Below are 22,108 nucleotides of genomic sequence, written 5' to 3'. Positions count from 1 at the left end.
CTGGGGAGAGAGAGAGCTAGACCAGAGTGCTTGTGGTTAGGACCAGCCAGTTGGGGGGAAGGCAGACAGAGAGAATCCACCTGCTAAGAGGGCTTCTCAGTGTGGCCAAGCACAGGGCAGGCACCCAGAGAGGAACCCCCTGTTGGTGTCCACTGATGAGCCCTCTCCTTGGGTCCACAGGGGGCCTCACGGCCGTGATCTACACAGATGCCTTGCAGACGGTGATCATGGTGGGGGGCGCCCTGGTCCTCATGTTTCTGGGTAAGGTAGAGACCTGAATATATTCCCCACCCCCATCCCCCCACCCCTGCCAATCATGTAGAAACTTCTTACTGATCTGTCTTGGACTTTCATCTCCGTGGTTTGATTGGAACTTTCCAGAGCACAGAGCCTTATTCCACGCCCCCCCCCCACTGGGTTCCAAATGAGCAAAGTTCTCGCTACACCAACTAAGGGTCTGAGCCCCATGTCCCTCCCCGATTCCCAAATCCCATACTAGTTCCAAGCCCCAGGGCCCCACATGGGACTAGAAGCTAGGGTAGGGGCATGGGACAGGCTCAGCGGGGTCTCAGGGCCGTGTCACTTCCTGTGGTCTCTCTCCACAGGCTTTCAGGAGGTAGGCTGGTACCCAGGCCTGGAGCAGCGGTATAGACAGGCCATCCCTAATGCCACAGTCCCCAATACCACCTGCCATCTCCCCCGGTCTGACGCCTTCCACATGCTCCGGGACCCTGTGAATGGGGACATCCCTTGGCCTGGCCTCATTTTCGGGCTTACGGTGCTGGCCACATGGTGCTGGTGCACGGACCAGGTGATGCCCCAGCCAGGCTTGGCCCAGCCCATCATAGGGGTGGTTTCCTGTGGGAAAACCGTGCATCTAGAAGCAGAGAGGGTCGGGCCTTGTTCCCGGACCACCTCAGGGCTCACGTGTGGCTGAGCTGAGCCCTACCAAGCTGAGCAGCCTGCCACTGCTCCTCCCTTTTCAGGTCATCGTGCAGAGGTCTCTCTCTGCTAAGAATCTGTCCCATGCCAAGGGGGGCTCTGTGTTGGGGGGTTACCTGAAGATCCTGCCCATGTTCTTCATTGTCATGCCTGGCATGATCAGCCGGGCCCTGTACCCAGGTAGGAGCTGGACGGTGTTGCACTGGGGGTGGGGTGGGGTGGGGGGTGGGGGAGCCCACCTGTTACTTCTATTAAGAATACATCGTGTGTCAGGCTTTGTGGGCCAAACATACAGTAAATGTTTCAGAAGAAGACATTTGTGTCTGAATGTCATCTTAAAATCCTACTTTCCCTTTATAAGGGAAAGACCAATGAAGGCATTCTTGGTGCCTTCTAAGGATTTTTGCCTTTTAAGCAAGATAGAAAGCCTCAAACCCACAGGAGTCTGTCAGGCTTTGCAGGATAGTATGTGGTCAAGAAATTTCCTGGAGATGGCTAGATTGTGGTACCCAGACATCGGCCTGCCCCTTGACCCTCTGGCTCCTACAAGAGATGCTAGTTCTCTCCAGAGTCAGCAGGAAAAGGTTTCCTGTAGTTTCTTCCCATTGGAAAGCAAATATTGGGCTCTAATGGCCATCACGTCTTCTATAGATGAGGTGGGCTGTGTAGACCCTGACGTTTGCCAAAGAATCTGCGGGGCCCGAGTGGGCTGCTCCAACATCGCCTACCCTAAGCTGGTCATAGCCCTCATGCCCGTCGGTGAGTCCTGCCTCCCCCACGTCGCCCTTCACGCCCATCCTCCAGCTTCCTCCAATCCCTGCTGCCCAGGAGGGGCTTTAAGGATGGACATGGATGGGAATAGGGGATAAAACCTCACCTCCACACCTCCTTCCCCAACACACACACACACACACACACACACACAAACACACACACAGAGTTTTCACGAGCGTCTACACACCCAGTCTGGGTCTAATCCTGGAGATGCAGGGATGAAAGACCCGCCCCTGTGCTTGGGGTTTATGCCATCCCCAGGACACCTGGGCTCACTGAGGATACAGTGCTGCGTCACCAGTGTGGGGACACAGTGTGGCTGAGGGATCCCTAAGGAGGCTCCTGACGAAGCCTGGGGGAACCTCAGAGGTTTCCCAGAGGAGAGGAAATGGAGCTGAATCCCGAGGAACATTTTAAGCAGACAAAGCCAGATGCAGGTGGGAAATGTAGCGGGGAAGGAGGGACTGCATGTGCTGAGGCTAAGGGCTGACAGAGAGCAGGACGTCTGAAGCGGCCTCGTGGGGCTTACCTGCACGGGGAATGGGCCGCAGGGGTGGAGAGGAGGTCGTGCCCCTCACTGTGGAGCAGAGCCTTTCCTCTGGGTTTTAGGCCAGAGCACATGAGGGGATTCGAACTTCAGAAGGAGCAGTCTGAGGGAGAGCTTAGCTTCGGGGAGGCAGAGGGAAGATTAACAGGGGTTTGCGGTGGCCCAGCTGAGGGTGCTGGATGGCCTGGGCCATGTCAGTGGTTTTGGGTGGACAGAAGGGATTTAAAGATCTTTGTGAGGTACAGGTGGCAGGATTTGGTGGCTGATTACATTCGAGGGATGAGAGAGACAGAGGGATCCAGAGAGGGCTCCCAGGTCCTGGGCTTACGATGATATTGAGAGTAGGGGTATAGGCAAAAGCCAGGTTTATAAGGGAAGTGCTCGAGCTGAGCTCTCCCCTCTCTCCCGTAGAAAAAGAAATGAATCAAAGAAACAGGAGAGATGGTGGGGGGCGTGGCTGGGACTGGCCATCCACAGGGAGGCTGATCGAGGGAGGGGGCTTGGGAGGGCAGCAGAGGAGGGGTCTAGGATAACTGAGTGTCTGCTGTGGAGATTGGAGTTTGCTACCAAAGGAAGCAACAGAAGACCCCAGAAGAAGGTGCTGACCTCGGTTTGTTTGGAACGCCTTAACTCTTTCAGGGAGACTTCTAGGAGGTGGTTCAATGTTTGGACTGAGAGGAAAGAGGGCCGAGGTTGGGCTGATGGAAAGTGGTCTCCCCAGGGAGACGACTTGTTTCTAGAAGCTTGATCATTAGAGTCATAAAGACTGCAGAGATCAGTGGGTTCTACCCTCTCCTGCAAACAGGGGGAGAATAGGTCCAGAAAGGAAGGAACTCATTCAAAGATCACACAGCTAGTTACTAGCAGAACCAGGAAACAAATCCAGGCCTTCTGCCTCCCAGGCCAGGGCCTTAACCCGACACCACTGTGTCCATGAGAAGGCACACAGACAGAAAACACTCCATTCTTTTTTCTTTTTCAAAAATTTTTAAAAAGGTTTTATTTATTTATTTGACAGAGAGAGACACAGTGAGTGAGGGAACATAAGCAGAGGGGAGTGGGAGAGAGAGAAACAGGCTTCCCGCTAAGCAGGGAGCTGGATGCAGGGCTCTATCCCAGGACCCTGGGATCACAACCTGAGTTGAAGGCGGGTGCTCAATGACTGAGCCACCCAGGCACCCCAGAAACACTCCTTTCTTAAAAGGCACCCTCCTCCCCAGCAAGGGCCAGTAACCCAGTGTCTACAAACTCTGAAACCCAGACCAGGGAGTCAAAGCAGCAGGGTCACCCAGTCCCACTACTCTCGGTGATGCAGCTGAGGAGGTTGGGTGCAGGTTACTTGCTCAAGGCCGCAGAGCAAGACAGAGGCAGTGCTTACCCAGAAGCCGGCCTCCATGGCTCTTGGATTCCTTATCCGCCCGGATGGGAACCTCCTGCAAGCCATCACCACCCCAAACCCCCGGCTCTTCTAAACACTGTAGGCTCCATGGCCCCCGGCAGAGCTGGCCCTCACCGGCCGGTTGCCCACGGAGACGTCGCCTCTCCCCAGGTCTGCGGGGCCTGATGATCGCCGTGATCCTGGCCGCCCTCATGAGCTCACTCACCTCCATCTTCAACAGCAGCAGCACCTTGTTTGCCATTGACGTGTGGCTGCGCCTCCGAAGGAAGGCCACCGAGCAGGAGCTGATGGTGGTGGGCAGGTGCGTTGGCCCCTCTTCTGGAGCACCCCTTCCTGCAGGCAGGACCCCTCTCCCCTCGCCTCCCTGCCCTGGGCTGCCCTGGAGGGCGGGGGCAGGGGCACGGCTGGGTCTGGGCCCCAGCACTGGCAGTTGGAGGACCTGGTTCTAGCTCCGGCTTCCTGCATGACCTCATGTAAGTCCCTCCCCAGCTCTGAACATTCCTCCACTTCCAGAATAAGGAGAAAAAAACTCTTCCCTGTCTGTTCAATTTTCTCTTTCTCTGATGACTGAGTAAGTGAGAGAAGCTGACAAAGCATTTAAGAAAGGGAAGGTGAACTGTAGGGGGTCGGGGGTAGTTAGCAAGCAACTCACCCCCAGGAGCTCTAGAATAGCTCTGGCCATTATCCCAGGAAAACGGAAAGCGTGTTAAATTTACTCCATCAGACTCACCCTGAGCATTCCCCTTGCATCAAACCTTGTGCTGGGGACACCGGGGCGATGTGTACTGGTCTGTGCTGAGGGCTGAGCATGGTAGCAGTAGCACAGGTAATGCAGCATGGGCTGCTGCAGCCAGGAAGTTGACAGGATGGCTGTCTCCAGTGGACACAGAGCCTTGAACAACAAGCAGGAGAACTTGAACTTCATCTCGTTGGTTTCGATGTTCTGCTTTTCAAAGTATCATTTGGTGGCTTGTTTTCTTTTCTCCCTAGGCTTGTAGTTTACACGGGGCTAAGGGGCACTTTCCGGACTCTTTGCTTCATAACTTAAGGCTCCGTGACTCAGGTTTCTGGATGAACATGTTTATTCTTTCCGTTTGGAAGATGATACTTGACTTTCAATAACTTACCCTCTTCCATCTCTGTGCCTTTGCACTCACTGTTCCTTCCATCAGGATGGCTCTGGTTTACAGCTGCCTAAGGGGGTGCTGTGTGTAGGGCCTGAACATTTAAGGATCTGCGAGTGGAGGGGCTCCAGTGGGGCCTGAGGCGGGAAATGTGGGAGGGAAGGGAGAGGAAAGAACAGGTGCTCAGAGACATTTCCGAAGACCCTCCCTTCCTTCTACTGAGGCGGTCTCATGCCTTTTATTTCATCCATCTGTGGGGTTCGTGCGCCATCTCCTGGCCAATGGCATTATTGCACCCAAGAAAAATTTTCAACTCGTGCATGCAAAATTGTTAAGACAGTGCTTTAGGGTACTTGGGCCTGAACCAGGATCAGTTGAGGTGAAGTCAGGAGGAGAAGGTGGAGTCCCCGCTCTGAGATAAGTGCCAGTGTAATGGAGTGGTGGGTTAGAGCTAAAGGAGCCCAAAGAAGGGAAATTCTAGCCCTGTGCCCTCCCTGCAGAGTGTTCGTGGTGTTCCTGGTTGTCATCAGCATCCTTTGGATCCCCATCATTCAGAGCTCCAACAGCGGGCAGCTCTTCGACTACATCCAGTCTGTCACCAGCTACCTGGCCCCGCCTATCACCGCCCTCTTCCTGTTGGCCATTTTCTGCAAGAGGGTCACAGAGCCTGTGAGTGCAGCAGGGCCCCTGTCTCTCCCTACACACCAGAGGGCTGGGAGGTCTGGGCTCTCCATAGCCTGGGGTCTCTTTGGGACATAATAGACATACCAGCTGCCTCCTTCAGGCTTCCATCTCCCCATCCATAGTGTAGGGTTTTGATTCACTCATTCACTCGATAAGCCTTCATTGATCCTATTATGGAGGCTTCTAGATGCAATGGTTTATAAGTTTCATGAAGGTCCACCATCTCTGGGCCAGGTGAGAGGAAAGATGATTCAATAGCGAATAACCATAAGGTCTAGTGGCTGCTGTGAGAGTGGAGGTTGGGAGCACCTAACCTAGGGGATGCCTGGGAAGGGGCCAGGGAAGACTTCCTGGATGAAGGACATCTGAGCCTAGACGGAAGAATGAATGGGGAGGGGAAAAATGTTTCCGACACGTGGAAGAGTGTGCGCGAAAGGCCAGGACAAATGGGAGGCTCTCTGGGGTCTGTTCCCTCTCTAACCCCATAAGGTTCTGTATGTGGGCAAACACCAGCCACAAATGACCCTGCAGGTGCATCGCTGATGAAGCTGCTGCAGGTTGATGGGCTGGGAGGAGCTAGAGGGGCCGGGACGGTTGCCTTGGTTACTCCCCAGGAGAGCAGAGAAAAAGAAGGGCCCGATTGTGTGGGCTGTGCTTTGGGGGCTAAAGGATGTCACGGACACGGTTCCATATGAGCCACAGGAGAGCTCTACGTCATTGCAAAGGACACCCAGAAGCTCCTCTCCTTGGGGGAGGACAGGTACCCAGGCCACATGTTTATCGTTTCCGGAACTTTAACCTCCCTGCTGATAACCAGGTGCACAGCAGGTCTTGGTTGAATTCTGGGTGTTTCTGTTTGTTCCAGAATTTTTGCTGTCAGGATCAGCACTTCATTTTTAAAATATGAGCCTTCTGACCCTCACATTGGGGAAAAGGTGTAGGTTTGGTTCAAGTGGTGTTATAAACAAGGAAGGAGATTTTCTTTCTTTCCTCTTTCTTTCTTTCTTTCTTTTTTTTTTTTTTTGTTGTTGTTGTTTCTTTCTTTCTTTCTTTCTTTCTTTCTTTCTTTCTTGGTAAAAAAGAAGAGCTCTATTCTGATTATTTATTGTGACAGAAAATCAGGATGGGATACCTGGTTTTCCCTACTTATTACAAAAGCATATCCCATTCTAGCTGAATAGCAAGCATCTATACTTACTATATACTAATTTCTTCTATCATTGCACATGAGAAAACTCTAAGCCAGTGAGGCTGTCTCACCTGTTCAGTCATTCTGGAATGGAGCCACAATCCAAATCCTCGTCTGGCTGACTCTGGAGACTATGTCCTGCCCAGGGCACCACTGCTTTTAAGTTCAGCAAAGGCTCAGCATTACAGGGGAGCTCACCGAGGTGGGCCTGCAAACGGTGTAACAGACCTGAGCTTGCCAGGGTCCCCGCCCCCATGTCTGCCCTCTCTCCACAGGGAGCCTTCTGGGGCCTCATGTTCGGCCTGGCTGTGGGGCTTGTGCGCATGATCCTGGAGTTCTCCTACCCAGCGCCAGCCTGTGGGGAGGTGGACCGGAGGCCGGCCGTGCTGAAGGACATCCACTACCTCTACTTTGCCCTCCTGCTCTGTGGGCTCACTGCCATCGTCATCGTCGCTGTCAGCCTCTGTACCAGCCCCATCCCTGAGGAAAAGGCAAGTGGAGCGCTGGTGCTGGGGCCCCTCGAAATTCTGTCCCTTCCCCCCTGGGCCCTGGGATTCTAGCACCGAGCTTCATTCCAGTGGCTTGACTCCTCTGTGGCCATACACACGTTCTTGGGAGAGGAGCTCACTGGATTATTCAATCCCAGGTGAAAAGTAATTTACTCAATTGGAAAATTACTCAGTGAACTTGTCCTGTGTGCCAGGCACTGTGTTGGGGTTACAAAGACGAATTGTCCCTGCCACCAACTGTCCAGGACAGACACCAACGCCGACAGTTATCCTACCAGGAGAAAATGTGGGAAGGCGCCCAGCATGGGAGGGGCGGTCACCCCTGGGGGATGGCAGAGGGCTCCCGGCAAGGTCACTTTGAGCTGGCCCTAGAAGAAGGAGTAGGGATTCATTGGTCAGTGAAGGAACAGGTAGGTAAGAAAAGACACAGAGTCTCCCAGAGCCCAGGGCCAGTGCCCCACTCTCCTATGCTGACAGATTTCCCAGTCCTCAGTCTTTTGAAACCTTTCATCTTTACCTCATGGGCGGAGCCATGACACAGCACTGCCATCTGTGTGGCTTCAACAATCAAAGTTTATTTTCTCACAGTTCTGGAAGCAAGAAGTCTAAGATCAAGGTGTTGGCAGAGTTCTTTCCTCTGAGGCCCCCCTCCTTGGCTTGCAGATGTCTGCCTTTGCCTCCGTGTCCTCACCCTGTCCTTCCCCTGTGTGTCTGTGTTCCAATCCCCTCTTCTTATAAGGATACCAGCCCTATTGGATTGGGGTCACTCTGATGTCCTCATTTAACCGTAATTACCACTTTAAAGGCCTTATCACCACAAGCAGTCACATTCTGGTGTATTGGGGGTTAGGACTTTACCATATGAATGGGGGGGATTATAGAATTCAGTGAATAACAGAACTGGTGCCAGAAGCTAGTCCCAGAACTTCAGGAGGAAGGCATTACCGGAGGGTGCTGGAGAGTTTGCAAAATGACTTTATACCCTTGACGTCACTAATTCCTACAGACAAAGGAGTCCAGACAGGCCAGTTTCTCTGGTGGCTCATTCCAGAAGTGCTTTCTCCCCACTGCTTTCTTCAGCTTCTCCATTGCCTACTGCCTCACTCCCACACGGAAGAATCTCTCACTTGAAATCCCCTCCCCAGCCCCATTCTCCCCTCCCACTCTGCTCCCCAACAGCGGACTTTGCAGGGTGGTCACTGGCAGCCTCCACTTCCCACCTCCTGTCTCCTCATCCAGTCCGGCTGGTGTTCCACCTCCCCACAGAAACTGAGCTCACCAAGACCCCAGTTACCTTCTTGATGCTAGAAATGAATGATCATATCCGCATCTTCGTCGCCAGTGAGTTCTGAGGAGAACTAGCCACCACACACCACGTCCTGCTCATGTCCGTGACACACTCCCCTCCAACCCTCTGCTCGCTCTTCTGAAGCCTTCCTCATGGTGTCCCTTAGGGACCCACCTATGGCCTCTAACCCTTTTCACCCACACTGTCCCTGAGCTGGTTTATATGCTCTACAGGAAGATGAAACTCCATTCTCTCGCTCTTGCCCAAGATTCAAACCCAAATCCAGCTTTAAAGAGGCACTGCCCATACACTGCTAATGGCACACGTGGAAGTATGAAGCCACGCTTACTGAGAGGTCCTTACAAGTGGAGAAGCAGCCTGGGCTCTCCTGAGACCATACAGACACATAGCTGGGCGCTGGAGGAAAGGGTCCTAGAGGACAGCCGCTCCCCTGGCGTGCTGGACATGTCTGTAGGAATTCGGCGACAGGGGAGGGACAGTTGTTCCAATCTGTAACCAAGAGCTGCCGGGCCAGGAAAAGAGCTTTTTGGAAAGGAGATAGTACAGAGCTCAGATAGTTCTGGTTGGGCCCAACCCATACCAGCTAGAGAACTTGTTGGGTTTTCTGCTGTGCCACCAAAAAGGGAGAAGAGAGAAAGCCACCGGGGCCGTACAGGGAATGCAGGCTCGCTGCTCCTTACCCAGACAATCTCTGCTCTGTGGCAGCAGGCCCCGCAGGCATTCTGTAGGCAAAGTCTCCGAGCTCTTCCCATGCCCCAGCTGATGGGCCAAGGTGGGAACCTGAGAGCCATGTTCACTGCTTCCTTGCCCGAACACTGCCCCCAATGCTCTGTATTTTGTATTCTGCTGTTCTAGCAGCCTCCAGCCTGGATCCCTTCAGTTCACCCCAAGAGAGCTTTCTAAATCCCACAGCTCAGAGTCTCGTCTCTTTGTCTAAAGTCTGCAGGGACTCTCCATCGCCTATGAGTTTCTTTTTAAGAGTATCAACTCCACAACCTGATCTTGGAAGCCTTCTGTCATGGGGCGCCTGCCTCTCTGTCCAGCTTCTCTCGTCCCAGTCTATGAGTGGGGAGCCTAGAGCAGGTACTCAGAGGGGCGCAGCTGTTCAAAGGAAAGGGCATTCGGGCTGAGAGCCAGGCCTCCTGACTCAGCCCTGTGCCTGTTCCTCATGCTCCGCTGAGTCAAGCAGTATTTTCTTTCCCTCCAGCTTGCTCGCCTGACATGGTGGACACGGAACGGTCCCCACCCTGAGCTGGAGAAGGAAGCCCCAGAGGGCACGCCGGGGACATTGGAGATGCCAACTGGGGTGAGCCCTCCAGGAGATGGAGGGACAGAGAGCTCCAGCCAGGGCCGGGACCAGCATGGAGGTAGGCTGGGGCCACGCTGGGGGCACACATCACACAAGGGTCATGGGGATGCCGTGTCATGGGGCCCCAGAGACCCTCCTTTGGGGATGAGATCTCGGATGCCAAAAAAAGAAAATGACTGTTCCTCCCTTCCCACATGGCTACCAAACTATTAGAGAAATAAGACAAACAAGGCAGGAGTCAAAATAGAAGTATATATATACTTATAAGTATATAGAAGTAGAAAGATTTTGTTTATAAGTAGAAAGTAGAATATAAGTAGATAATTATATAATTAGTATAAGTATAAATATAAGTAGAAAGTAGATTATATATAAGTAGAAATATTTTGTATTTAAGTATATATATAATTAGAAAGATTTTGTTTATATCCATGGGGAGGTGCATTTCCTTATGGTGAAGCCCAGCGTCAGACAGAGGTGCCCATCAGCCTCCTACCCCTGTGAGCCCTGCATTGACAAGAAGGAGGAGGGAGGGACACAGCCAAGTGTGCCCCCTTCATGCTTCCCAAATCTACCAGCAGGGAAGTCTCCTCACCTCCCCTGGGCTGAATGAGTCTAAGGGCAGAGAAATCAAAGGGTGTTACACTAACTGAGTTCCCTCCAGATGGAAGGAAACATGAGGCACATCAAAGAAACTTACTTCCTTCAGGGCTTAACCATTCTGCCTAGAGTCACCCAGACACATGGCAACCCTGGGTCCGTACTGGTCTGTCTCTCTTCACAAGGTTCCTCTAGACCAACAACCATTCCTATGGGTATCGTCCTCGAGCTGCTGATGGGCCATATACTTTTGGCCTCCTAGAGGTCCTTAAATGTGTTCGAATAGTCCCTTAGTGAGATGTACTCCAAGGCCACACAGTGTCTGAAGTTGAAAATTGGCGTAAGACTTAATGTTACTGCTTTAGACACAACACAACTGTAACCTTCCCACAGTGTGATTAAATAGCCACATTAGAATAGTCTGATATAATGACCTTATAGAGATCTCCTAAATTATAAATTTCCTAAGGAAAAATTACAGTCAAAAAAGTTAAATCAGGTGGCAAGCAAAGCCCCAAATCAATTTCTCTTGCCTTCAGGAATTAATAATTTAATGGTATTTAAGTCCTAAATTTACTTCCTGCCTCAGTTAGAGGGAACTCCAGCATGTGGGTGGAGTTGGGGTGCCTTGGTCAGCAGCCTTCTCCTGTTGGATTGGGTGGGGCTCCTTCTGGGCCTCCACAGTGTCTTAGTCCCATTCCCAGCCTCTGGGAACTTCTAATAAGCCGTGTTTAGCTGAGAGCATAGGTGACATCATCAGAGTGCCAGCTGGTAGAGCTGAACTTCCAGCAGCAGCATGCCACTCAGGTCCCTCGTCTTTGCCAGGTTCGGGGGGCCCTGTGCTCCCCTAGGCCTGAGAAATTGCCCCCCTATCTTGACTCCCTCCCCTTTGCTTAAGGCCCTGCTAGAGAAGCAGCCAGGGGCCTGGAGTCAATGACATCATAAGCTCCAGCATCCCACTAAGAGCCAACAGTCTCATCTTCTTGCCCAAGCTGCGACAATTAAACACCTGCGGTCCACTCTAGAAACCTATGCTTAATGGAGAATGTAACCCTTGACAAACTTCCAAAGGCAAAACCCGTATGGGCTGACTTCAGAAAACCCCACCAATGCTCAAAGTCAACACCCCTCACCCTGCCCCCTGTCTAATCAGTTGTCCCATTAGTTTCACTGTGTTTTGCTTTGCACAATGTAACCCCTTGTCTCTTTTTCACATTTTGTGGTCCGTACACCAGATGGGTCTCAAAAGTGTTTCTCCCCCCCATCAAGGCAAGAACCTGGTCTAGGTTCCTATAAAGTGTATGGCAGGGAGGAAGCAGAGGCCCTTCTAGGAGGTGGATCCAAGAGAAGAGAGGGACGGAAGAAGCTGGGAAGGTAGCTTTAGCAGAAGGAGGAAGGGCACCACTTGTGCTGTCCCGGTGGAACCCCGCACGAGACAGACGGACGCCATCATCACGGCTTTCCCTGGCGGTCCCTGTGGCCCAGCGCAGAACCTATTCCTGGAGAAGCAGAGAAATGCCAGCCCCGTGTGGGGGGCTTGCTCCCCAAAAAGATGAAGGAGACACTTCCCACTCCTAGAAGGCAACCCCTGGAATCCCCCTCACAAAAGGCCCACAGGCAGAGGAAGCCTCATCTTTGTTGTCCTTGAGTTAAACAGCAACATGGCAGTGTAGTTTTGTGTCCTAAAAAAAGAAAGATGAAAAAAAATATTAAGGACAGCAGAATAGGTCAGAAAGAAGTGTACGCACACTCACATGTACGAGGTCATGGCTCACCAACAACCGCCTTGTGACTTCTGAGCCTCGGAGCTGGCGCGATGCCCTGTGCATCACCGGCCTCTGAGGGTGGCCCTGAGAGTCAGAAGAGAGTTCTCGAATGGGCTTGTAAAATGCTACAACCCAGTACCGTTGGAATGCCACACGCCTGGTGTTGCTTAGTGCCGCCTTTAGCAGGTCCCCTCCTTTCTCTGAGCCTGTGTCCTCCTGGATACAAGGTAGGAGCGAAACCAAGCGGTCTCTTGATGGGACCAGAGACGCTGTAGTCACACTGAGCTTACCAGGTACCAAGTTCCAAGGTCATTAAGATCATAAAGCATTTCCAGTGGGTTCTGTCTGACCTCAATGAAATATTAATTTTAATATGTCATCTGCTAATGCAAAAAAAAAAAAACTTTAAAAATACTTACTTTATTACTTCCTTTAAACTTAGTTTTTAAAGAACTGAGCTACCCTTTCACCTCAAAGCAGCCCCATCTGGGTGCTGGGGAGTCAGGTCCACACCAGCTGTCTCACGGGTGTTTGGAACCGTAGTCAGCTGAACCTCCCTGCTGCTCCAGCAAGGCTCACTTTTCGAAATGCTAGCAAATGTGCATTCTCATTTGATGCTCAAAGCAATCTGGAGAAGACCTGAGCATCGCAGTTAACCTAATTGAGAGAGAAGCTGCGGCTCAGAGGAGCCGGTGGGTGGTTAGCACAGGACCTCAGGTAGGCCAGCCCGGAGTGGGAACGTGGCTCCCAGCTGTCCTGGAAGAGATCATGTCCCACTCCATCCTCATGCTCTGAATTGGGATGAACCCCATTATCCTCACCGCATCCCCCTACTTGCATCACTGAGAAGCTCTGCTGGAGGACTGGACGCTGGGGTCAGAGCTCTGTCCCAGTCTCAGCTGGGCGCCCAGTCTGTAGGTTCCCAGCAAGGCCCCAGTGCCACCTGCCCCTCTTTCTGTGCGCCCCCTTTCTGTGTCTCACCAGTTCCCCCTCCCCTGCCCCTTCTCTCTCCCTGCCTGCCACCTGGCCTCACCTCCCCTTCTGCTTCCCTTGTTCCCCCGGCTGTGGTCCCCAGCCCGGTGCAGGCGGTGGGGCAGGGTGCTGTGGGACTGGTTCTGTGGGCTGGCCGGCAGCCCCGAGCCCGCACGGAGCCCCGAGGAGATGGCCGCACGCCAGCGGGAGCTGACCAGCATCGCCGAGGAGCCGCTCTGGAGAACCGTCTGCAACGTCAATGCCATCCTGCTCCTGGCCCTCAACATCTTCCTCTGGGGCTATTTTGCCTGACTCCATAGACCTGGCTTCAGTGGAGACCGAGTAAACTGGACTCGAGCCTGGCCAGTCTGTCTTGCTGTGGAAACCGGGGACCATGGAGGCTGAGCCAGCAGAAGCCCCTGTCCCAGGCTGCACACCGGCCACATGGAGAGGCCACGTGGAGAATGGGAGACCAGAGAGGGCTCTGGGTTTGCTCAGGGCCACACAGCAGGACTCACACTGGGTCTTCTGACTCCAGCTCTTTGTCCATTTTACTGCCTATGTTTCTACCTCAGAAACACTGTTCCCACCCCCTGGGTGCTTCCTTTCAGGAGCTTTTACTGTACCTGTGTGTTGAGGCTTAAACAAGTGGAAGGCATAAGAAACAGGGTTGCAAGAACGTTGCAAAAGTCCAAGTGCATCTTTGCTCACTGGCATCCCTTCCCTCCCCACGTTGTCCCCTTCTTCCCTAGTTCCCAACCCCTAGTCATCTATTTCCAGCAGGCACCTACCCAGGAGGTCCTTCCCCTGACACACCCCAGGGAATGAGGGGCCAGGATGGAATGGAAGCGTGGTGACAGATGATGTTTGGGCAGGGAGCTCTGGGGGGGACTCTCCTTGGTGCCACTCAAATTCTGCCCCTTCCCACCATCACTTCCAAACACTGCAGTCTCCATGGCCTTAAGGCATTTGAAGTCCAGTTGGAGAGACAGAACTTGTGAAGAAGTAGCCATGCAGAAAGGCTGCATGGACAGCCTGCGAGTCACTGCCCTGGGCCCATGCTCCTCTCTCCCTCTGCCTGCCAGGCATCCACCCAGCCTGGAAAATACCATGACCAGAGCTGTCTGACATCCACAACCAGGCCAGTCTCCCTCTCCCACTCCCACCTCCTCTGGGCCTGCCTCTGTCACATACCAATCACTGTCCTGTGATGTTTCTCTCCCCAACTAAGCAGGATAGTCCAAGGGGCAAGGACCAAGAGCCAAGGACCACATTCCAAGTGACTTTGTACCCAGAAAGTGAAAGTGCCAGTAAATGGTGACTTAGTAATACTCTAAGGTCCTGGAAGGTTTGCATGGTGGCTGGCTGGGTTGCGACCTGGGGAGCCAGCCCGTGGGGAGGAGCCTCCTTCAGCTGGACTGTACACACCACGCCTCAGATGTCCAGAAGAGAACCCAGTCCTGTCCCATTGCCAAGGACACAGCGAGAAGGTCCCTTCCTTTCTCTCTCGTGTCTAGGCTGTTCCTATTCTCATCTGAGCCTCCTCAGCACTGTCTCTGATCATTATACTAGTCACTCACCACACTTGGCTACACATAAAATTCTAGCCCTTTGAGGCTGAAACACAGCTGATTCTATGAACGCCTCCTATTGGTGCTGCCTCCACATTTCTGTGACCTCTGACCTTTGACCTCATTGTTGTCACCTCACCTGGCCATGCTTTTCCTTGCTGTTCCCCACTGGCCTTTACTGGGAACTCAGCTTTCCCCATAATTTTCCCCAAAACCATTCCCTAGAAGCATTTGTGTGCCACCAAACGTACTGAAGGTTTGGGGAAGGAAAGATTCTTAAACCTCAGAGGCACAATTTGAAATTAAGTATTGAACATCTCTGTTTTGAAAGCTTCCAGCAGCCTCTGAGGGTTCCCCACAGGCCTCTGAGTCTCTAAGCTCCTGCTGTCTGCACTGTGGTGCTCCCTCCCTCCCCTCTACAGACTCCATCGTCCTGCAGGGCCTCCTCCACAGTGTCCCCTCTCTTTGCGATGTGAGCCTGTCTGGGTCCAGACCTCTGTCCTCTGGCCCACAGATGCGTGAGCATGCTATCAAAGGTAGTGGGTCCTTGACAAAAGTGGCCACTCTCCTTCTCTACCCTCTTTGCCTAGTTGGCTCACCTTGGTGTAAAAATTCTGCACATCCTAAGGGAAGCCCTAATTCCCAGCGACGACCTTACTACGGCCAGCTGCCTTCCAGAACAGCGAAGCCCTCAGCACCCAGCCTAGAGTCTCATGGTCCCCTGACTTCACCTTTGAAGAAAATGTCAGACGGATCTATTTGTAGAATGACTCCACAGATATTCATCCTACCTTGTAAATTGTAAGCTCCCCACCAAGTCACCATCAAGTGAAAGAAAAAATTAATGACAGAAAGAGCATCCTCTGCAGAAGAAACCAAATGTTCAAAACACAGAGGTGGGGGAAAACCATGACATAATCAGGAAACAAAAAGTAGTTTAAAATGTCTGCACTGGTAAGGTCCCCACTGGCCCACCTGGCTTCTTTGCACAAGTGAGCAAAAAGTGCCTTTCCTTCTTGGTGTGTGTGACCCCTCGCCAGGGCTCACAGGCGGCTGCATTTCCGCCCCTACCTGCCCCCCTGGCCAGATCACGTGTGCAGGGCACCACCTGCACAAACACAGGAGGTAGCCCCGCTGCGTTGGGGAGTGGTGGGGGAGGTAAACAGGGGCTAGCTCATGCTAAGCCTGGAACTTTGTTACTTCTTTCCCGGATCGCTGCACCAGCTTCTCAACCGTCATCCATCTCTGTGTTCAAGCTCTCCTCTTCCAATTCACCCTACCACCACAGCAAGAATGATCTTTGTTAAATGTAAGTCTTGTGTTGCCTATCCGTGTCAGATTCTCTACAATGTTTCCTAGCCTCACAGGACACCCTATGAAAACCGCCAGCAGTACGGTCAGGGTTCAGTCCCTGGCACTCCTTCTCAACTGCGGCCAAAGAGAGGCTGTTTGGCAGAGTGGTTAAGAGCAGGGACTTGGTAGCCTGACATTCTGGAACCTTCTGGCTCTGGCCCTAGCTAACATGATCCCAGGAAAGCTGCTTAACCTCTCTGACTCCCTTCTACAAATTGGAGATGTTAACTGCAGCTACTTCATAGTAGAGCCATTGAGGGGATACATAAGTATAAGTATCTACATAAAGTATTCTTAACAGTGCCTGGCACATAAAGTCATAATTAAACTCAGTAAACATTAGCTATTATTGCTCCTAGTAGAGCTGAGATGGGCGCACAGGATGCTTGACACTATGTCATCTGTTATTTCAGAGCCAGCACAATGCGCTGTCAGAGCAAAGCAGGGGAGTGGTTAATTTTTCCTGAGGAATCAGGAAAGGCCATAGCAGAAAAGTTCATGATGGAGCTGGACTTTAGAAGATGAGTAGGAGTTTTCTAGGACAAGTCACAAGCAGGAGGGATGGCATGAGCCAAGGGCACGGCACGTTCCCACAGAATAGGGACACTGCTCATTTGCAAATACGGACCTTGCACATTTAATCTCCCTTTACAAATCATGTTTCTTTCCAGCCTCTTGGCTCGAAGGCAGAGAGCTCTGAGAGTCATTGGCCAGAGACGAGAGCGGATTCTGCATCTGAGCCCTGATGCAGCAGCTGCCCCAGCCCCACTCGTGTCTCCCAGGCCAGCACCAGCGCTGCTTGCTGGGTGACTTCCTGTGGAAAGCCCTTCAGCTCTGTGCCGAGGCCGGTGGGGGGCGGTGCTTGCTGTGAACCTTCTGCAAAGTTTCTCAGGGACTTGAGCCCTGGCTGCCCACGGTGCTAACCTGTCCATGACTGCATCCTAAACAGCCACCTTCCCTAATGAGGAAACACTGTCGCATTTCCTCACGTGCCTGCTGGCCTCTTGGGATCCCCCGGCAAATAGACTACTTGTACCTGCTTTTATGTGCTACTTCTGGCAAACCAAACTCAGTCTTTTGAGACTCTGAGGTCCGCGTGACCGAGCTTGATTTTGCTACTACTTGCTTTGTGAGCACCCCTGGGCCCCACCATACCTCAGTTTCTTCATTCTTAATGAGAGTGGGGCAGGGGCTGCAGAGATAGGAATTAGCAGAGATGGGATCTAGGAGTCTTCTAATGCCAACATGGCATGCTTTTGGCTCAATCCCAGCTCTGGGGTGGGTGGGGGGGAGTGGGCGGTGGTGGAGGAGAGTACAAGGAAAGCAAGCCACACACTGACGCGCTGGGTGGAAACAGCGCAAAGAGAGAAACCCTGGAAGATAGTTTCTGGAGAATTGAAATGGTTTGCCATGAGCAATAACGACATTAAGAAGTTGCTTTGGACTGTGAAAGGCTGATGTTTAAAAACCAATCGTGCTCTTAAAAATACCATGAAGAAACATTTCAAAACGTGATTTGTAATCGAGCTTGGACTACAAAAGCACTCAATTTAATATGTGAGGCTCGTAACTATGTCCCTGGGTGTGAGAGTTCACATCAGTTGGAAGGTGGTGGAAGCTGCTGGGAGCCCAGGCAAAACAGGGTCAGTTTTCCATTAACCTACAACTAGTGTGTCTCTCAACCTCCGGCCCTAAGTAAGATAACTGTAATTTCTTCTTTTTCTCCAGGGTGAAAAGTTGGGAGAACTTTAAAGGTTATATATATGAATATAAATCCTAGAGACTTAAATTGAGCTAGTAACAGTTTACTTTCATATTTCAAAATCAAATCTCAGCTTTAGCTCAGACTCACACTGTAGAAATGTCAGATTTGTTACAGTGGTCTTACATAAAATCCACAACTTTCATTTAAAGAGGAAAGAAAACCTCCTCCATTTTACCTTATCCCCTGAATAAAATGCAAAAGCCTGACCCATCTCTCAGAGTGGTTTGTGTGTAAATTTAAAAGAGAAGGACCCTCAGGTCAGCTAGCCCAGATCTCTTTTGCCCCTCGGGCCAGGTCATACATTCTCTGATTGGCCTCCTTGATAAGTAAATCTCCCCAGGCTCTGCTTGTATGCCTCCAGTGATGGAGAACTCCCTAACTTCAGAGCTGGAAGCCACCATTGGACTATACGGACCATTAGAAAGTTCTTTCTTTTACTGTCTAAACTGTGCATCCCTGCATTTCCAACCACATACACAAACAAACCCAGCCCTGTGACCATAACTCAAATGAATCATTTACTCCAAATTACATCCCCACTATTGGTGACTTATTCTTATAAAGTATTTTTTAAGATTTTATTTATTTATTTGACAGAGAGAGAAAGATCACAAGCAGGCAGAGAGGCAGGCAGAGAGAGAGAGAGGGGGAAGCAGGCTCCCCGCTGAGAGCCCGATGCGGTACTCGATCCCAGGACCCTGGCATCATGACCCGAGCCGAAGGCAGCGGCCCAACCCACTGAGCCACCCACTGAGCCGCCCCTGGTGACTTATTCTTAAAAGAATAATTCACAAAACTGGGAATGACCCATAGAAGGGCAGATTAATCTGGAAGGAGAAGTACATGAAGACTAAAGAAACTGGCCATTTTAGACCACTCACAATTGTTTTATAAAAATAATTCCACATCAATCACTTCATGCAGCTCTCAGTAACACTCTAGGATGTTGAATTATTTACAAATGAAGAAACAAACTCAGAGGGGCCATGAGATGGCCTAGCCCCATCACTCAGTAATGCAGGTGGTTCTAGACCAGACACGGGACTCTGCCTTCAGATATCACCCCACTGCCCTGCTCACATAGGCAGCAGTCTTTGTGGATGGTGCTAGCTTCCTGGCACACAGAATAGACGTGCAAAAAATTGGCAGTCCAAGCAGAAGTCAATCTGATAAAAAAAAGGCGGACAAGTAAGGTATTGCAGTGCACTGCAATAAGAACTGAAAGTAGAGGAAGGAACAAAATACTCTGGGGAAATGGAGGAGAGAGAAACAAATTACCTGGCAGAGTTGGGGAGGTATGCTCACAGATATGACATTTAATTTGGATTTTGAATGGTGAGTAGAGATTTCTGTGCAGAAAAATGGAATGCATTATATTCCAGGCAGAAGAAACAAGTTGGAATGCATTATATTCCAGGCAGAAGAAACAAGCAAGACAAGTTGGTCCTAGGGCGTGGCATGTTTGGGGAAGAGTGAGGTGCTTGGTGTGGCCGAAGCATCAGACGTGAAGGAGTATAGAGCAGACCAGCTTGGAGAGACAGGTAGAGGCAATGCTAAGGCCACGGAAGGCCACTGTAAATGGAGCGCCATGATGTAGCGGAGAATGGGATAGGGTCAGGGAGGGGGAGGAAGGGCAGCGAGTACATATCCAGGGAGCACCTTATTGTTTGTTTAGGAAAATTGTTAACACAAGAGAAAGAGAAGAAATTAAAGGGTCAGAGGCTGCTAAGGGATGGCTGTGTACGAGATTGTTGGGGTATCACTGCAAGACAGGGAAGAAATAAGGAAGAGTCCCCCGGGAGATGAATGGATAAGCAAAATGTATACACACACAATGGAATACCACTTAACATAAAAAGGTATGAAATTGTGATATTTACTACAACATGGATGGACCTTGAGAACGTTATGCTTAGCGAAATAAGCCAGTCACACGAGGACAAATGTATGATTTCACACATATGAGATGCTTAGTATAGGCAGATTCAGAGAGACACAGAGTAGAAGAGAGGTTCCCAAGGGGTGGGGAGAGGGGGAAGGAAAGAATATTGTTTAATGGAGATGGAGTTTATGTTGAGGACGATGAAAAACTTCGGGGTATAGATGGTGGGGATGGGTACCCAGCATTGTGAATGTGTTTAATGCCACTGAATTATATAGTTACAAATGGTTACAATTATAAATGTTGTTATATATATTTACACAATAAAAATAAGGATTGGTGAATGGATGGATATACGCTAAAAGCAAATCCAGTAAAATGATGAGTTCAGGTCTGAGCATACTGTTGTGTCTGTGGGTCTGGGGCCTGGGAAGATCACAGCTGTAAAAGGTCCTTATAATTCCTGCTTGGGAAAAACACAACCTACCCCACAGAGCTAGTACTGAATCTGTATTTTTGTGTTGGGGGTGGGGGGGTTGCTGCCCAGAAGTTAAGTAACTTTTGGATAGTGAGTCACTTGAGGCTTTATTTCATTGGGGTCAACTGGGAAAGGGAGAGGGTGGGGCTTCTCTCTGTCCAGGGAGGCTTCTGGAACTGGTTTGGATTACACACGTGTGACAATAGAATTCGGAGCTGGGGCGAGGCGAGGACAGGAAGGACATGCGCCAACTACTGGCAGTTTTGTGGGGAGGCCGACTTCACGGGAACTGACAAGGAACTGCCCCATTTCAGACCCACCTTGTCATGGGTCCCACCCTTCTGGGAGCAGCTCACATCCACTGACTAGTAAGTATAAAGGCACTGTCATTTCAGCGTCATGTGAGACAAGTCTGATGGGTCATTTTAGCTCAATAGCCCCCTGGGGTTGGCCAAGGCTGCGACCAGGCCCACATCTCAGCTCAACCTCTCCCTGCACCCGGTCCTGTGTCCTTCCTTCCACTGGTGTGGACCCAGGGCATTCCCTAATGAACATCTTGCCCTCTGAACCCCAGGCTCAGAGTCTGATTCCAAATTGTGACTAATTAAGCTTTTTTTCTTTTATAAGATTTATGTATTTATTTTAAAGAGAGAAAAATAAGAGAGGAAAAACGAGTGGGGGAGGGGCAGAGGGAGAGAATCTTCAAGCAGACTTCCCACAGAGCACAGAGCGCAGGGCAGGGCTGTTCTCATTCTCACAACCCTGGGATCATGACCTGAGCCGAAGAAACCAAGAGTCGGATGCCTCAGCTGAACCACCCAGGAGCCTCTGACCAAACTCCTTTGACTTTACCTAGTCATGGTTCTTGCTACATTCACAAACTTTGCTGACTTGATCTCTGAAGACAGACGATAACCTCTGCCTTCTCTATGTGGACTGGTGAGTAGCTAAGGGCTATGTTCTGTTTTACAAGACAGAGTGTTAACAGGCTTCAATTAATCCAGTTGGACAAGTAACAAAAAGACTCTCATGTGTTCAGCAAATAATTTCATCCTGGCTGCCCCCATAGCAAAAGCCATTAAACCTTGTGTGTTTTGTTTTCTCTCTCCTGCAACCCTGAAGAGTTTGCTGACATTTGAAGTCTGGTAATAATCACTGTCCCCTAGCCATGTTTCTGAATCTTCAGGCAAATTCATGGCTGTCCCATTTTCTGAGTCAGATGTTCTATCCAACTAATCCATTCCAAACAGACTTGCTTTTGGATATAAAAGGAAAAGATAAAGCAAACATCTTTAAACTTCAGGGTCACAAAATTATATCAGAAAAAGTTCCCAGAGGAAATGCTGGATGGTCACAGAAGACAGGTTTTATTAATAAAAATAAATATATTTGACACTTCTATACATTGGCATGAATCAAATGAACCAAGACTGGGGACAAAAGATTGATCATTCAAAGCCTCTTAGAGGGATTTAATTTTTTGTTTTGTTTTGCTTTTGGTTGAAGCCCAGAGTATTAGGCAAAGGGCATCTTGCATTGTACTCAAATAAATCTCGGAACACACAGATGGCTTAAAAAGGATAGGGATGCATAAACCTTTATAAATAAAAAGGACTCCAAAGAGATTCCTTAAAATTGCAGCAGACCGCTGAACAATAGCTCATGTTTACTGAGCACGTAGTGCCTGCCACTATGTTAAGTCTTCATCTGTATTCCCTTGTTGAACCCTCCCGACCTGCCTGAGATAGGTAGGACCTCGGTGTGCAGTGTGAAGGGTGCCTCCCTCCTACAGTTGGGCAACATGAAACCCTGGGCCAGACATTACTTTTTCTCTTTCTGGGATGAGAAAATGGAGGCAAAGAAATTATTTGGCCCCTTGTCACCAACTCACACCATCGGTGCATGATTCCAGCGGGACAGGAAGCAGGCTGACTT

General features: G+C 50.7%; 1 protein-coding gene across 5 annotated transcripts in view; it reads left to right on the top strand.

Annotated features, from left to right (window-relative positions):
- Positions 1-16,700, top strand: part of SLC5A9 (solute carrier family 5 member 9) — a 30,386-nt gene extending 13,686 nt beyond the window's left edge. For all 5 annotated transcript variants that reach the window (XM_032302925.1, XM_032302922.1, XM_032302924.1 and 2 more), the window contains 9 exons: positions 181-261; positions 606-811; positions 987-1,122; positions 1,594-1,701; positions 3,813-3,963; positions 5,287-5,455; positions 6,935-7,150; positions 9,685-9,844; positions 13,228-16,700. In XM_032302925.1, the coding sequence (XP_032158816.1) occupies positions 181-261; positions 606-811; positions 987-1,122; positions 1,594-1,701; positions 3,813-3,963; positions 5,287-5,455; positions 6,935-7,150; positions 9,685-9,844; positions 13,228-13,436 (1,436 nt within the window). In that variant the 3' untranslated portion in view covers positions 13,437-16,700. The remainder of the gene's footprint in view (positions 1-180; positions 262-605; positions 812-986; positions 1,123-1,593; positions 1,702-3,812; positions 3,964-5,286; positions 5,456-6,934; positions 7,151-9,684; positions 9,845-13,227) is intronic.
- Positions 16,701-22,108: the final 5,408 nt, after the last annotated feature.

Source organism: Mustela erminea, chromosome 10 (assembly GCF_009829155.1).
Source record: "Mustela erminea isolate mMusErm1 chromosome 10, mMusErm1.Pri, whole genome shotgun sequence".
Classification (NCBI taxonomy): domain Eukaryota; kingdom Metazoa; phylum Chordata; class Mammalia; order Carnivora; family Mustelidae; genus Mustela; species Mustela erminea.
The sequence above is the reverse complement of the archived record's forward strand: the minus strand, read 5'-3'. Positions and strand labels throughout refer to the sequence as shown.